The sequence below is a fragment of the Mastomys coucha genome, unplaced genomic scaffold, assembly GCF_008632895.1.
Source record: "Mastomys coucha isolate ucsf_1 unplaced genomic scaffold, UCSF_Mcou_1 pScaffold2, whole genome shotgun sequence".
In the NCBI taxonomy this organism is placed as follows: Eukaryota; Metazoa; Chordata; class Mammalia; order Rodentia; family Muridae; genus Mastomys; species Mastomys coucha.
In genome coordinates, this window is record NW_022196902.1 from 4,660,568 (window position 1) to 4,678,768 (window position 18,201).

The window sequence follows — 18,201 nt, forward strand, 5'->3', positions numbered from 1 at the left end:
TGGCTCTGTTGGTTCCAACTATTGTGCTTCACATGCATGTCTGGCTTAGCCATCTTAGAGATGCGGTTTCTAGAAATACAGATCATTCTTTGTGGATTAAAGTAGCATTCTTCATTTCTTTTCCTTGTGCCTCATTCTTGATAAAGCGTGCCTTTTGAAAAGGCACTCTTTAGTTGCCCGCAAGGCTCCTCTCATGTTTAAAATCCTAAATTGTTACTGATAATTTTTTAGAAAACTAGTTTTGAATCATTTTTGTAGATTTCATGTGTTGCTGCCTCAAATATATACTGGCAAAAAACTGAAACATGAGATTACTATCCAAATGTACATCACAAAGCATGTTGAGAAAATGCAAGAGTTAAATGCTATAGAGATCCAGAGAGATTGACATTAAGGCAATGGGTCTTAACTTTCCTAGTGCTGCAACCCTTTAATATAGTTCCTCATGTTGTGATGATCCCCAACCATACAATTATTTTTGTTGCTACTTCATAACTGTAATTTTGCTAGTTAATGAATCATTCTGTGTGATACATAGGATATCTGATATGTGACTCCTGTGAAAGGGTCCTTTGATCCACAGGAGGTCATGAACCACAGGTTAAAACCTACTGCATTAAGGCACATTACCTTTCTTCAGATTTCTCATAGCTTTGAACAGGCTGATGTATGCTGTGAATCTCCAAAGGGCGCTGCTGCAATGCAGCTTCTTGAAATTACTTAGCCAAGAGACTTTCAAGAGACATTTTTTTTAGTGAAATGCTGGGTTTCACTTGCAAGAGGGTCACCATTTTGTACACTACTGCATGACATCATTTGTCACAATGTGGTTCCACAGGTGGTAGCTAGCTCTATACATGCTTTTTGAGAGCAGTATCCCTGTATGCAGAAACATAGAGCGGAAGCATGGGGTGCAGCCACATCTGTATAGGAACAGGCTCAGCCCCCTCCGCTTCCCATAACTGTTATTGCAACGGTTTGCTTAGCACTGTGTTTATCTGCTAGATTAGGAACACCCTCCCATTGTTTTTTAGCAATTTGGACAGTGACTTATTTTTAAGTAATAGTCTAAAATATATGACCAAATTTTAAGCCAAAAATACCATTTTGATGCCTGGTTAGCATCCCCATTTAACCGTAAAGCTGTTTGACTCTCACTTTGTATTTAATATTAAATTTGTGTGGACATTGTATCCAGCAAATATTTTGTGACAAACTGCTTCTGAAATTATTGGTGTGTAAAGCAGCCTGAGATGGAGGAGCTGGGACGAGGAGAACAGAACACATGAGAATTGTGTGCAACAGGTATGGGCACAGGTCCATCATGTGTGACCGCCTATAGCTGTCCATGGGGTGAACACAGCTCACATAGTTCAGAGTATAATAAATGACACTGTACTGGATTTTGATAAGCTCAACTTGAGCCAGACTTACACTAGAATGGTCCAAGCCTCCCCGGCAGTTTAAGTAGTGATATTTTTATTTCAACTAAATTAAAGCAGAAAGGATTTTTTAAAAAATAATGAATTTACACTAAACATTTAAAAAGCAGGATCTTAACATCTGGGGAGCTGGGCAGTGGTGGTGCAGGCCTTTAATCCCAGCACTTGGGAGGCAGAGACAGGCGGATTTCTGAGTTCAAGGCCAGCCTGGTCTACAGAGTGAGTTCCAGGGCTACACAGAGAAACCCTGTCTGGGAGTGGAGCGGGGAAGAGCTCCAGAAACATTTGGGGAAAATGATTGTAAGAGAGCAATACTGGGTCCTATTGTAATCATAATCCATAGTTAGCTAGGAACTTGTCCCATTTACTCTGGTGAAATAGTTTCATGTATCATTGTAACTAGGCTAAGGAATGGGAATATATCTGTTTAAATATTTTGAAGTCAGTGGAGACATTTTTGGAAGAAATTAGCATTTGAAATGCTAGATGAAAGACTTCTGGTGTCGAGAGGGGCAAGTCCATCCATTGAGACTTAAAGAAGGAGAAACTGAGTCTTTCTGCTTGCCCTGGGAGATCAACCTTCTGTTGTTTCTGCTTATTGGTGCTTCTGCTTCTCTGGTCCTGTGACTCCAAAGGAGACATACGCTTTCTGTCTCCCAGGCTCCTGGGGCTGGGACAGAAACATCCCTACCAGGACATTTTGCATGCATACAAAATGGTAGGATTTCTTAGCATGAATAAGAGTGCAAAGCCATCTTTCAAAGTATTTTTCTACATCTGTCTCTCTTTCCATACTTTGAATATGTTTATTGAAGAACCTTAACAAACAGAATAAGAAATTCAGTATTCGTAACTTCTGGAACTTCTGGAACAGCGGTAGTAACGGCAGGCTGTCAGGTAATTTTTCTAAATTTGCGATATACAAAGTTCAAAAAGGCACAGGTAAATAAGCTGCCTACAGAGGAATATCTGCAATCAAGTGCAAGCGGAGTGCAAATATTGTTTTTTGGTATGGTTTGTTTTTTTTCAAGCCAGGGTTTCTGTGTAGCCCTGGCTGTCTTGAAACTTGCTGTATAGACCCGGCTGGCCTTGAACTCAGAGATCTGCCTTCCAAGTGCTGGGGTTAAAGGTATGTGCCACCTTCACCCAGCTGAGTGAAAATATTCTACAATGCCATTGTGCAAAGGACTCTAAAGTGAGAGTTAGTACTAGTTTGAAAAATGCTGGGGGGACAAACACATCACTTGCACCCTGTTCATCTGGCAAAGAAAGGAGGCTCCCATGCAATATTCTTCTACCTAAGATATTTAATTCAGCTTGACTTCTTCTTCTTCTTCTTCTTCTTCTTCTTCTTCTTCTTCTTCTTCTTCTTCTTCTTCTTCTTCTTCTTCTTCTTCTTCTTTTTACTTTATTTTTAAATCTAAAGTCTCTCTGTTTTTTTCTAATTTTATTGTTACCTTCCATTTCTTTAAAAATTTCTTTTGGCCACAGATGCTCCAAGTTTCCTTGCCCTCTGAGGTTCTAGCTTGAGTTGGAGGGATTTACAACACACTAATTTTATTATTATCTTAAATTTTAATCATACAGGCAATACCTTTTGATCATATCCTTTTGCTTTCCCCAGATCCTTCTAGATAATGCACTAATTTAAAAAAAAAATCTTGCAACAAACAGGAAAGGACAGAAAAGGATAGACAGACAGACAGGATACAAGCTGTATTCCTCCAGCAAGGTATCAAGTGAAAACAAATCCTGTAATACACCCAAACTGCAAGGACTGATTTTTAAATCCCTAAGAATGACTTAAAAAGAGCAATGTAGAAATAAATCAAGAAAACATGGTAAAGAGATACTTCTCTTCAGTCCACTGAAGTGACACGATGCCTGAGGGGACAGAGAGTTTAGTACTCTAGCCCTAAGTTCTCTGCTTCTAGAGCTTGCATGATGAAAAACAAAATGTCCCTAATTCATAGTGTGCCATGACACTGCAGCTCTGTGCGGCTTCTCTCCATGAGATGTTAGCTAGTCTTCCCTAGCCTTGAGATTTTCTTTGCCCAGACCCTCCACAGAGTTGCCTTTACCGGGGACCTGGTTGGCTCACCAGCAGATGAAAGAATGCAGCCAAGTTTCTCTAACCATGCTAGGCTATATATGATCTATCAATCAACATGCAGCCTACCCTAGACCTGAGAGCAAACCAGCCGCCATCAACACACGCCTCTGGAGATCAGAGGTAAGTGTGAATAAAAGTCTCACTGAGATTCCAAGAGTGAATTCCTGGGTGAGCCTAACCACACGACTCATGAGCTGAACCACTATTTATTGGTGAGATTTGATAGCTGCTGTCTACCATCATCATGGAATAACGGCTATCACAGGCATTGAACACACTGAGTGTGTGTGTGTGTGTGTTGGGGGGGGGGCTCTTGGCCTCTACAGCAAGACCATTCAGTTAACGAGAGCTTCAGATTAATCAAGTTAATTGGGTTTTACATTCATCACACAGATTTCAGTGGTGGTGATGGTATTTTGGTGGTTCTTTTATTAAGTTGACACGGGGAAGGGATTTGAAGAGCCAGTCTGCTCAAATAGCAAACAGACATCAAGGGCAACTATGTCATTTAAAACACAGTGAGAATATCAATGTCATAGAACGAGGTGACAGACAAATACAGAAACAAAGCTATTCTGTTTGTCACTCCCCTTTTCAGTGATGACTCAATAAAGTCACTGGAAACTAGTGGTTTCCTTAGGAATTATTAATGTGAATGATACTTCATGGTAGATGAGACCTTTAAAATATTACTTTAATTGTTTCTGTTCTCTTTTTAAATAATACATTTGGGGGGAACTTTCTAATTCTTGGAGGGCTGCTAACTTTAGGACTCAGTACAATTCTTGACACCATTTTGCCCTTGAGAGCTTCAGAACCAAGTGCTATCTGATACCAGACTGTATATAAATGTAAATATATATGTATTTATTGTATATTGTCCCATATATTTTGTATATTATATCTGTACTGTATATAAAACATACAATAAAATCAACAGCAACAGTGAACAGGTAAGTTTAGAGTCTGTGCTGGTTGAAATGAGAAGGACCCCAATAAGGTCGTGTTTGCATGCCTGGTTCTCGGTACAACTGCTTGGGATGGATTAGGAACTGTGTCACTTGGGGTGGGCTTTGAGATATCAAATGCCTGTGCCATTCTAGCTCTCTCAGTCTGTGTTTGTCTCTGCTTTAGATTTGCCCATCCGTTAGAAGCTCTCAGCTGCTTCTCTAGTGCCTTGCCTGCCTGCCTGCCTGCCAGCTGCAGGCATGGGCTCTAATCCTCTAGAACCATCAGTCTCTGAATTAAATGTTTTCTTTTATAAGTTATCTAAGTTATGGTGTTGCTGTAAAGCAACACCACACAGAAAACTAACTATATATAGCTAATATATATAAATATAACTAAATAAAATAACTATATACACATGCATATATATTCCTGTATATTTTTATTTAGTTACATGTTATATCTTATATATTATGTATATACATATCAATAGAAAACTAAGAGTCTAGTGATGAAAGTGGATTTGAGAGAGTAACCAACTAAATCTCAGTAGCACCAAATTATGAAAATGAAGGTCCAATAGGCTTCATGGATATACGTATAACACCCATTTTCCCTAGCAATAAGATTCTGATTTGTACAGGAAATTGAAAAATATATAATCAAATGTATGTGCAAGAAAGGAGAGGGAGATAATGGAGTGAATGGAGACTAGATTAGTGTATAGGAGAGAGAGTTTCAGAAAATATGTAGGTTTATCAGAATATAGATCATCTTACAGTTAGCTTTCATCACACACATTTAAAGATCAGATTCCATCAGTGAATACAGCCAAACATCAAAGTCATTTTGTGTTAAAATTACTTTTATTCAGGATGAAAAATACAGTATGTAACAGATTAGATGACAGTCTGTGATTAGATTTTTTTTTAACCACATATTTCAAAAGAACAATATACTTATTTCTCATCATGGTTACTATAATATATTTCCTCTTATTTATTACTCAGAAGGTTACAATGTAGTGTTTTGTGTAGCTTTTCCTGTAATAGCAGATAGAGATCATTTTGCATACAAATACAGGCAGGAAATAATAGAATACATGACTCCTCAAAGCAAGAACAAGGACAACACCAAATCTACAACTTGGGGTTCTGAGTTCAGGGAGTTTTTGTTGATGATGTTTACACAGGTGCTTTCCTGGGTATGAAATGGCCTGATGAAAGCCTTAGGCTTTACACCTGTGGCATATAAAGCTATGTCAAACACAATGGAGGAAGATGGTTCTGAGGTAGAAAGGTGATCATGGCTCTCCTCTTATATAAAACAATTTTCTTCGTCTCAAAATATCTATGCTGCAAATAGACACCCTTGCCCCCAACCCACCCAACCGATCCTAAAAGAATAGCAATTTCTAACTTTCAGCCTCCTTCTGGCCAGATCCCAGTGAAAGAGAACCCAAAGTTAGCATGGCCTGATGTTTTAAAAGTATATATGTTTGAGTCAAAACATATTATCTTTACTTTTATTTTTGGTTTCTCTAAAATTGGTAATTAAGCGTTAAATTAAAAAAAATAAGAGAAAAAGAAAAACAAGCCAATATCTAGTTGAACACACTCAGAAGTAGAGGCAAGGATACAATCATCTGAGCATTTCTCATTCTAGAGAAGCAGTGGTGTAGGCTTGTGATTGACATCTTTCCCAGATGTGCTACTGGTGAAGTGAGGGATCATGAGACATCTGTCTGTCTGCTCCAAAGCTTCAAATGAGACAGTCATTAAGTATCTGTCTGCTTTCACAAAGGAAACAACCAGCGCTTTCAAAACTTACACAGGACTTGAAAAATACAAAAACAACACTAAAAGTCTATTCAAAGGAAACTGAAGAGCATGATGTGTTCTCGCCTCACAATGGGCAAAGTCTGCTGTGTGGTTTGAAATGAAAACCAAGGTTGCATGTCCTAGGAGAGGTTGTTCCAACTTTGGTTTCTGAGTCAAAATGAAAATATGCTTAAATGGTAACCCTTGGTAAAATAATTTTTTGAGACTTATTACAATGCAATCTTCTTTATTATAGAGATTGCAAGACGAAATAAATAAAGATGTCAAGATCCACTTACAAAAAAGAAATAAAAACAGGAGGAAAAATGCCCCAGCAGCTTGAAGTTTTTAAGTCCACAGGATTTTTAGTGACGTCATCCAGTGGTTCCTAAAGGACTGTGTGTAGGATGTCAACTAAAGCTAAATAGTATACTCAGAATTGCTGCCTACTCCACAGATATAAAACATTTGATTCAAATATATGAATGTAGGAATTTGGCCAGATTATAAAAAACAAATACATATAGAATCTATTTGGTTGTATGGCTGATAAATTTATAAATAACCAAAACATAATGGTAAAATAGTCAAATAATAAATGAAATTATTATACAAGATTAATATGAACAGCAGAAGGAATGTAATAATGTAAAGTGGTCTAATTCTTATGCAATTTTCTCTCTCAGTTATTAAAAAGTCAGTTTCCTATTAGAAAGCCCGCACCCGCTTTCCCATGGCTGTATATGTTATACAAATCAGTGACAAATGCTTTACCACCTCCAAATACTTCCCTGTTCAATAATTTACAGTTGCATAGAAAGGGGAGAAGAAAACAATAATACACGTTATTATAAAACAAAAATATCCTCTTCTCTTTGGATAGTCAGTGTTTGATTCCCTCAGCAGAACACCCAGTCAGCACTCAACAGCTTGTGTCATGGAGCCACGGAGCTTCGGGGTTGAACGGGACTTGGAGTTGGCGTTTGCAGAAGAGGGCAATACTGAAGGTCGGGAAATGTTGGTTGGCTGGATAAACGCTTCACATTGCCTGTGGCAAGGGGAAACACCAAGGTCAGGACAACATTTGCATAAGGACATTCCGGTAATGAAGGCTTGACAGTTCTTCACGGAAAAATAAGGGCTTCTTTCAGAACTAACTAAAATTTTCTATGCCTGTGTTCAAAGGGGACCCTCTCTCAGTCCCCCACTGACCACGTGGACTTCTGCTCTCTGGGATGAGGACATTTCCTTCACCCTGAAGTCACATGTCAGCTATCTATTACAGTAGCCAACACCAACATAAAAGCAGAGGCCAGGGGTGACCAGATGTCTATTTTTCTTGCCCAGGCTAGGAACCCAGGGAAGACTGAGAGGCCTTTGCTTCTGGGGAAAGGCAGCGCTGATATATGTGTTAGGCTACCAAAAGAGTACGCTATTCCTCCTGGGAAGTAGAAGTCTCCCAGAGAGGGACACTTTAGTAAAGCTACCTCCCTGTCCTAGAGAGGGGGAGACTGGAATTATAATCCAAGATGTCCAGTGCTGTCCACTCTATGGAAAATGCCAAGGGATCTATAATACAGGCCACACTAAGGATGTAACAACAGTCTCCACAGGGAAGGCAAGCAATTCATCTGTTAAAAATACTGGAGTTGGATATATTTTTTTAAAAACCTACACCAAAGTGGAATAACCTAACAGAAACCTTTCCTCATGGAATCGTGTGAGCTCTTTGGGGACTCCCAGTAAAAATTCCCTGCCTACTCTTTTTTTTCTCATTCTGTGGAAGACCTTGACATGAAAGTCTGCTTTCCTAGCCCTAGAGGGCATCCATAAACTAGTTGCTGGCAACGTTTCCTAAGTGGCACTCTCCTCCTCCCAGATCTAACCAGAAGTCAGTTGAGTCTTATTCTCATGTAACTTGCTTTTGCATTGGACATTTTGCTGTTCTGAAGGAGACAGAACCCAGCCCATGTTATTGGAAGACTCACTGGGTTCAGAGCTATTGGATACTGAGGTGAGCCCCTCCTGGAGAAGCAGCTATGAAAGCTACCTCAGGCATATGGTCTAATTTTTTTTCTAGAATAGGGGTCACTGCAGTCATAGTTAAAGTATTTCAAGAACACAAGGGACAGGAATAAGTTCCACGTGGTAAGGGACTGTGTCGTAATACTCATATTGATAGCTAAAGCTTTGGTGCTAACTTATTGCTGAAAAGATTGATATTATTCAGGATGTGGACATGTTTCTTAAGTAGGTACATAACAGCTCTTTTTAGGCAGCAGAATTATGAAAGGTGAAATTTAATTTTAAAAGTCTAAATTTATTCTACAAATAAATGTCCAGCACAAGCATCCAGGTTAAAATGGACAGTTTTCACAACTTTCCCCTTGACCCAGGGTATGGAAAATTCCACAAGGAAAAGACCAGAAAGTAGAGGGTGGAAGCTAGAGAGGGAGGAGACGCTTACAAGGAGACGTGTTTTCTGTGCCCACCAGGTTGCTACATGGCCAGGAACAATACAGCTCTTCAACTCAACTTCTAAAAATCGAAGACCAGAATGGAAGGTCTTCAAGTTCACTCTCTGCTTTAAGTCATGCGCTTTGTGTTTGAGGGTTGATGGGAAGATCCAATCTTCCTCCCTGACCTGCATCTCTACAGCCATGATCCCACCACAGGAGGCATGAGAACTGAACCCCTAGTCAATCTCTCGGTTCCAATACACGCTCCTGCTTCCCATTTATCCTCCCATCCCTTCTGTTCTGTACCACACTTCGATCTGCACGCTCCTCAGGGCGTTTCCATTCCCTGTCCTCACTAGTTCTTCAATCTCTTCTTCTGTGCTCCCTGGGTCACATGTGATCCATCACCAACAAAACCCACACCTTCTGCTCTTCTCGGAACACTTCCTTCCCTGATGGCTTGAATCAGCATCCAGGTCTTAAAGACACAGAATCTGGATAACCTTAAGATACCTATAACTCATCCCTCCACACTCCTCCATACAACCATGAGCCTCTTACTGGGTCTTACAGAGGATTTCAGGGTCAATTTCATTGTCTTCACCCTAAAATGCTTATTCTGAATTTCACCTCATCCAAGTCCAGCAAGCCACTGTGCAGTCCTCTGTGGGACCATTAAAGCATGCTCATTTATTTCTCAGAGAGCAAACATCTCAATGGCACCCATTTTGAGGCTATTTGTAAAACATTGAGATTTCAACACTCATGAAGATGATTCTGCCAACACTCTGGCCTCTCTGTTAGGGATCCCACCATCTATCCTTTTTAGCGATGCACACGAATGTCCAAACGCAACCAAGTGAATGTACCTTCACTTACATCCCATTAATACTTCAATTTCTGCTATCACACATCCTGATGACCATCCCTAACTTCAGCTTACTTGTGCAAGGATGGTGACACCCACCCTATGACAGTATAAGACATAGATCATTGCATCCCTTCTCCCAATGATTGTCCAGAACATGTTCTCCCTTCTCTCACAACTAAACCCAAGACTCTGGGTCAGTTCTTAAAAATCACTTCTTTGCTTTTTCTCTTAAACTATTGTACTGAACTGGCTTAACACAGTCAACTTTCCAAAAATCAGTTACTGCAAAACTAGACAAGTCTGGTGGTTTTCACTTATGAACTCGAATGTGGCTATGGGTCAACACAATCATCTGGATGTCTGGCAAACAAAGTGGCATTCCGTAACAGCTACCTTTGCCATATTCTATTTTGGGGTGTGTTTGCTTCTCTGCACGTGAGTACATCTTCCCATCTCTCCTTACACTTCTGATGGTCCTGCTGCCACCTTACTTTTCTTTAAATTTCTTGCTTCCAATGGACCAGGACAAGGGGCATCATCAGAAGATGCTGACCCTACCTACTGTGTCAGTCTGCTTTACAGACACCTGTTTTCTAGCCAAGACCCCAGTTCCGCTTGCCAATAAGATGAAACAGTGTTCACTGTTTTGAAAGGACTAATAAATTCACACAAGAAAATGTTTTGTAAAGATCTGCTTTGGCCCCATGGTATATTTTAACTAATGGTTCCTAATAAGGAACAAAACAAAACTGAAAGATAGTAGGCTATAGCTGCCAGAAAAGCTCACTGTATTTTTTTAAAATAAAAAATGGCAACTCTGTCTTAGTTGGAGTAATGATCTTGGTATTACCCTTGTAGTACCAGGGACATCCCAAAGTCAGTGTTCTGTAACAAACATGTGAGATTCGAGGTCAGTCAGATTTACACAGAGACTTATATACTAGATAGTGTGGAATGAGTATGGGTACTTTGGGTGCTTCATGGAATTTGGTTTGGGAACCCCATGGCCCCACCCAACATCTTCAAAGCAACAATCTGATATACAGGATCAAGTAACACTTAAACATCAAGTGGCTTTGCTCATTTATATGGAGAATGAAGTAAGACTAAATCAATAGCAGCTAATGTGCTTATGCCAGGATGGGATCAAGACAGTAAAGTCAATTGAGCCATTAACTCTTACCTGTGGCCTGCTGGGGACATTTGCTGAAAAAGAAAATAGAAGAAATCAATTGAGGACTTTACTATTGCTTTGTGCCTTCCCTTTTCATGCATGTAAATGTGTAGAAGGCTCTTCAGAGAAAGAGAATAGCTCTGCATTCACAAGGACGCTAGCCGGAAGCAGGGGCCAGCCACCCTGACATTCTGGCCCAATGCTCTAACCAAGGCTAGTTTTCCCACTAAGTGTCTCATATCCCATGTGATTAGAAATACAAACATTCTAAAAGAGAGAGAAAAAGAAAAGAAAAGAAAAAGAAAAAAACAAAACCCCACACAAAACATATACTAGCTCTTTAAAAACATATGCACTAAAACATTCAGGAAGGTCTTACGTTTTATAAAAGAGAAAAAAAATCTTAAAGCTTCATTTTATAACTCTGTCATATATTTTTTGGCTTCTGGATAGTAAGTACAGAGGAGATCCTATATGTTGCATTGGATATACAGTTCGATTCTGACCAAAAAGGTCCTCAGAGGGAATTGGTATTTTCTGCACACCTTGGCACTCTCTTGCTGGAAGCTGTGGGAAGGAGGTACCTTTGCGTCAGTGAACAGGCTAGTCATTCTGCAGCAGTCTTCTCAGCTAGGATCAATAATGATGCCTTACATGGGCTCAGTTAAGAGCACAGAAGGGCTGGGTGGTGGTGGCGCATGCCTTTAATCCCGGCACTTGGGAGGCAGAGGCAGGTGGATTTCTGAGTTCGAGGCCAGCCTGATCTATAGAGTGAGTTCCAGAACAGCCAGGGCTACACAGAGAAACCCGGTCTCAAACAACCCCCCCCCCCAAAAAAAAATAAAAAGATCACAGAAGGTAGTCTAGGGTGCTAATAATCCTTCAATGTCTTCTTTGTAAGGGAGCCCATGACAGAGAAGCTGATGTCATGGGCTTACTGAGAACTGGCACTGCCAAGTATTCTCTGCTTTCTCAGGCTCATCTTTCACTGAGATCATGCTCATGACCCCTTGTTCTTGTGATCTTCACTGAAAATTTCAGAGATGATAATGAGTGTAGTCTAGAAGACAAAGCTGATGACAGAGCAGGGTGGAGCCCCTCTGAAAAACAGCAATGGACCAAGAGGCCACTGTGCATACAGACATTTTAGGCAGGCTATCAGTGGTTCTCAACCTTTCAAATGCTGTGACCCTTTAATACAGTTCCTCATGCTGTGGTGACCCCCAGCTGTAAAATTATTTTCATTTGCTACTGTTATGAATTGTAATATATAAATATCTGACACACAGGACATCTGATATGTGACCCTGGTGAAAGGGTCATTCGACTCCCAAGGGTGTAGTGGCACACAGGTTGAGAATTGTTGCTTTTGACCAAAAAAAAAAAAAAAAAAAAAAAAAAAAAAAAAAAAAAAAAAAAAAGAAAGAAAGAAAGAAAAAGAAAAAAAGATCCCAGAGCTGAAGAGACACTCCGCTCAGAAATAAGAGCACTGGCTGATGGCACCCATATGGTAACCCACAACAGTCTGTGCCTCCAGTTCCAGGAACTGTGACTACTTCTTCCAGCCTCCATCGGCACTATATGCACATGGTACGCAGACATGCAGGCAAGCAAAACTTCCATGCACATAAAATAAGAGTTAATAATTCCTTTAATACCATCTCGGAACAAGTGGCTTTTCCTGAGGAAATCTGGGCTGTGCAAGTGACTGTCCCCCACCGGAGGGAAAAGAGGTAAGCCTTTGTCCTTAGTGCCCAGAAAGTTTAGGGTTCCTATGGTCTTCCAGGCAGGATGCCTACCTTCTTCTAATACTAGAGACATGATTCAGGACACGTTGTTGTTGTTGTTGTTGTTGTTGTTGTTGTTGTTGTTGTTGTGTGAACAGTAATTGACGTCTAACTACTTCATCATTTTGATTTACAGGCCATTGGCTGAGTCCTCTAAGCCTGCCAATATTTGACACTTTCACTGCAGATTCATATTCAACATAGGGGAAAAAGAAGGAAATTTGCTTTCTAATGATGGCAATATCTATCCTTGGCCAAACGGGGAGTGTCTCTAATCACTTAGCATGTTGCATGCTTCCAATACCTAATTTTCCTGTGATTAGGAGGAAGAAAGGACATCTGTGTGGCCCATGCTGTGTCTTTATGAGGAGAGGGGTAGCGGAGGGGGAGAGGGAGAGAGAAAGGGACAGGGACAGGGACAGGGAGAGATAGCAGGGGAGAATGTGAGCCTTGGTATTTTGGAGAAGAACCAGGGTGACATAAGCCTAGTCCTACACGGTTAGTCCCATCAGAGAAAAAAGTGTGAACTCATGTACTCATGTGAGCTATACCCTAGGGCAGCTAAGTTAAATTATTCATAAGGACATGTTACAAATACACACTTCACCTGAAAGACAGTTATGCCTCTCTCTTAAATAATGGATATGTAACAGTCAAACCCTAGACAGAAGTCTAATGCATTTTGCCTTTCTATCTCTTTTAATCAAATAAAACATTAAGGCGGTCCCTTGAACAAGCTGTGTATTATAAGAGAAAATTAGTTAATCATTGTGCTTTTGTAAGTCTTGAGTTTTTGATGACTGCCATTCAAGCCTGACAAATGCAGGCTGATCACAGTGCAAACATCCAGGTAAGTTAACAATAATTCTACAAGCATTACTTTTAGTAGGAAAGGAAAGAGAGAAAGAAGGAAAGAAAGAAGGAAAGAAAGAAAGAAAGAAAGAAAGAAAGAAAGAAAGAAAGAAAGAAAGGTGAGAAAGAAACTCAATTTACTATAAATATCCACATATTTGAACAACATAAGCAAACTATATTAAGCTAACAAAGAAATACTTATAGTCATTAGAATTTTCTACTACATGACTGGATAATTGTCAACACAAATTAAATTCAGTTCTTTAATTCTTAGGATAAGATGGCAATGCCTGTGTCTTTGCTTTGAGATTCAATGTCATTTTAAAAGGTCATAATTCAAAGACTCTACCATTGTTAATTGTGATATTGATTCAAAATGCAAGCATTTTAAAGTGTTATGCACAATGCTATATAAGACACAGTATAAAAAAATAGCTAACAGAAGCTACTCATGCAAGTAGGATTTATGAATACAGACTCTCATTTTAATTCCAACATTGCCACGAGTGAAAATTCATTTGTAGTCATGCAATTTGTTTAACCCACAAAGGATCAAAAGTCAAGATTAACATGCATCTCAATCCATCCATCACACACTGGCTACAAACAAGTTGAAAGTTCTCCTTAGCTATAGGAACTCAAGAGATTGTTTCGGCATTGAGAGCATGCCAATCCTATTTATTTAGATAAACTTCCAAAGGTGGTCAGTAAGCTAGGGGATTGCATTCTCTTAATAAAATATTTGCTAACTGAGCAATTTAAATGGAACATTAAAGCTAATGAATCCTGCAAAACCTTTCTAAGTGCTATCTGGGAAATTTTCAACAATTACATTTCTCTAGCTAGAAACATGACCATCCCTGTAAACCGTTGACTACATCAATCTGGAAGTATGTAGGTACCATGTCTGTACCATGCACTAATTGATTCTGTACAATTTGAAATGATCTAGAAATCTTTGATAAAATTCTGAGGTATGCATTAATTTTTGTAAACAAGACACTGGAGTTCTTTTTTAAAAACTGGAAAGCATTTTATATCTTGCAGATTTTTATATTTGCCAAGGAAACATAGGAATATAAATAATGAAAAAGAACAAAGAATGCCACTTTCAGAAGTGAGAACACATAGCTTGTAAATGCCACAGGATTCTAAAATGTATTATGTACCATTTCTCAATTAAGAGGTGCCTGGATTCTTCATTATAACAAATGACTAGGAGTGCTCAGGTACAGAAGATCACAATGTTATAAACGCTGTTAGATGCACACACGGAGAAGAGCAACAGATTTCCTCTGAAAGAATTGCAAGCCTCTCTAAATGACTCAGTGAGCAATGACGTCACAGGTAACGAGGTCTCAGTGCAAGGGAAGAGTTTGGCCACTGCAGTGTAGTCTCCACAGACTAAGCCCCTTCTCAGGAACTAATCACCATGAGTGGTTCATCTTGGTCCCAACCAATGGGAATTTTATACTTGCATCAGGAACCAATCGCCATAAGTGGTTCATCTTGTTCCCAACCAGTGGGAATTTTATACTCGCATCAGGGGTCGGGCAGCAACATTTAACTTTGAAGACTAGGTGTTGTACAGTTATAGTTTCTTCATTATATTCTGTTTTAAGCAAGGCATAGATGAACATTTTAAAAATCAAATGAACCTATCGGAATATGCCTTAGGAAAGATTTAGAAGTGCTTTTGAAAAAGGGACTTGTAAAGAAAAAAAATCCTGAATTTGAGGCACATTTTCATTAGAGAAATTATGCATTTTATATGTTTATATTCATTACAAAGCATAAGTTTAAGCATATCGTACTCTGACTTCACTGCCAACAGTTTTAAATTGAAAAGGTCCAGCCTTACATTTAAATAAAATTTTCTAAACAGAATTCAATTTACAGAATCTGTTCTTTAATGATGAATGCATTTAGAAGGCAGTTCATCTAAAAAGTATTAGTTTTTAGAAACTTCAATTCTGAAACTCTAATTCATAAAACATGATAGTTGTTTTAGCCATTGGGTACTACATAAGCAGAACAAAAACTTCTGAGATGAAATTCAACCTTTAACTACAATTAATGTAACAGATTTAACATGTTTATCAATTACACCAATAACTGATATATCTTTTTTTCCTCATTTAGAATAGATTTGTCTAGAAAGCTGACAGAAAACAGTGAATCAAAAAACTGAGACTTACACAAAATCAGACTTTAGCTGGTTTTAACATCCATTTGAGAGGATCCACCCCCAAATTATAAGTGACCCTTTCATGCTCCTTAAAAGTATTTGTCACAATACAGAGGTGTGTATTGTGGCCTCAAGTAGACTGTTCCTGAGCTGAGAGACCACAGAGGTCTCTGAGGTGAGAGTGGAGCAGGATCTGAAGGGTGGCAAGATGCCAGGAGAGAAACCACTTAAAAATTTCAATCGATTAAAATCATTATGTAATTTCCCCTGGGATTTGGACTGCTCTCATTGGGTGATTTTCTGGCTCTTGGCTGTTCATATGGAGAATTCAGACTCACAATTTGTGACCCTGTGAATCATCTGGCTTTCACACAATGATTATTTTATTCCCTGAAGGAAAAAAAAAAAAAACCTTTAAAAGGAGAGAGGAGGCCAGAAATAATTGCTTTCTGTGCCTGACTATGAAGACATACGGAGATATATCTTAAAGAAGGTAGGAAGTTACCTTAGAAGGGCTATGTTTGTCCTAGTTTGGCATGCCACTCAAGGCTCTTCTTTGAAGTAACACAAGTTTCTTATAGCCTGCACTTAACCGAAGTTATATTCTAAAAGCAGACATTGTTCTAATGGACTTTATTTAGTCGCTTATGAGGCCTGTGGGAAAATCTCCAAGGCTGGGATCATACCATCAGTGGACTTCAGAATCTCTCTGGCATCTGAATGGGGCTTCATTTTCTTTGTCAACACATATGTCAGTGTTATTTCTAAACAGCCTGCGATCTTGTTTCTAACAATGGCTTTGCTGTCATACCAAAGAAGACAGAGAGCAGCAGGTGGAGAAAGAGGAGGGGCACAGGACAGGCACATCATTGAGGCATAATGGTCGTCGCTACTCACGGCTGCAAGAGGGAAACGTGCTGTTGATCTGCTCCATCACAGCCGTGAGGTCCGTGCTGGTGTCGTGAGGCGGGGCCAGCAGGTCCTCAGATGCTGAGAGAAAACACAGAGGAATTAGGGAGCTTGATATTAATGTCCATCCTTCTACCAAAGAACCACTTGCAGGCAAAAAATATTGTAATCAGCCCCAAAATATGAACAGGATATGAATTGTCATTGAAAAGAGCAACTCCTACGGGAAACAAAAGCGTCTGTATTCATTTGACATATATCACACATGCAAACACACACACACACACACACACACATACAAAGAAGAATACAGGGACTGTACAGAGATCTTTGCAAAAACCTAGGGGAACATTCTACCACTGAGCTACATCCCTAGCCCCAGCAGTAGACTTTTATATAGTTAAAAATGTATCATATGTTTATGTCAATAAATTTATATATGGAGAGAAAATATGGAACTGAAAAAATAAATAACAGTGGATTTGATGCCAGGGTGCTAGGTGAAAATCCACTATTTTGCACATAAAATATTCTAGCAATTTCTTTCTATTTAATTTTTTATTTTTTGAGCTTTTATCACAGTCTAGTTTGTCTTGCTTTATATTATTTTGATATGTATTTTACTCTATGATCGAAACAACAATAGTGTTTTTAACAGCACAACTGTTGGTGAGGTGACACTGTCACTGATGGTGGCACGTCTGCCATAGAGGGCGGGTGGAGCAATGTCCACAGAGACTAGGACTGATAAGGTAGAGAAGACCTTGTTGAAGGCTTCTCTTTAGCATTAGGTTCTGCATGTGCATGCATGTAAACATTGTAGAGAAACATGTATTACAATCATTCTTGGGGCAGAAGAGGTGGCTCACTGGGTAAGAGAGCCTCCTGCATTGGGTGTGAGACCTGAGTCTGGATTCCAGAGTCCAACTAAAAAGCTGGCTGTGATGATGTGTGCCTGTAACCCCTCACAATGAGGGGGTGAGGGAGCTGAGGCGGTAGCATAGCAGAGACTTCCTGTTCATCCTGCTCCAGGTCAGAGAGGGAAGTTATCTCAAAGCAATAAAGTGGAGAATATACTCAGTCCAATGGGTGGCTGTGAGCCTCTACTTCTGTATTAGTGGGATACTGTCAGAGCCTCTCAGGAGACAGCTATCTCAGGCTCTGTCAGCCAGCTCTTGCTGGCATCCACAATAGTGTCTGGATTTGATGATTGAATATGGGAAGGATTCCCAGGTGGAGCAGTCTCTGGATTGTCCTTCCTCAGTCTCTGCTCCATAGTTTGTCTCTGAAAATCCTCCCATGGGTATTTTGTTCCCCCTTTTAAGAACGAATGAAGTATCCACACTTTGGTCTTCCTTCTTCTTGAGTTTCTTGTGGTTTGTGGATTTTACTTTGTGTATTCCGATCTTCTAGGCTAATATCCACTTATCAGAGAATGCATACCATGTGTGTTCTTTTGTGATTGGGTTACCTCACTCAGGATGATATTCTCCAGGTCCATCCATTTCCCCAATAATTTCATAAATTCATTGTTTTTAATAGCTGTACAGGGTCCCAATGAAGGAGCTAGAGAAAGGACCCAAGGAGCTGAAGGGTTTGCAACCCCTTAGCACAAACAACAATATGAACTAACTA

The 18,201-nt window shown here is 39.6% G+C and overlaps 1 protein-coding gene across 11 annotated transcripts in view; it reads right to left on the reverse strand.

The window, feature by feature from the left end:
* Window positions 1–5,350: 5,350 nt before the first annotated feature.
* The window catches only part of Utrn (utrophin), a 509,106-nt gene continuing 496,255 nt past the window's right edge, over window positions 5,351–18,201 (reverse strand). For all 11 annotated transcript variants that reach the window (XM_031380393.1, XM_031380398.1, XM_031380394.1 and 8 more), the window contains 3 exons: window positions 16,555–16,647; window positions 10,837–10,859; window positions 5,351–7,371 (listed from right to left, as the gene is read on the reverse strand). In XM_031380393.1, the coding sequence (XP_031236253.1) occupies window positions 7,363–7,371; window positions 10,837–10,859; window positions 16,555–16,647 (125 nt within the window). In that variant the 3' untranslated portion in view covers window positions 5,351–7,362. The remainder of the gene's footprint in view (window positions 7,372–10,836; window positions 10,860–16,554; window positions 16,648–18,201) is intronic.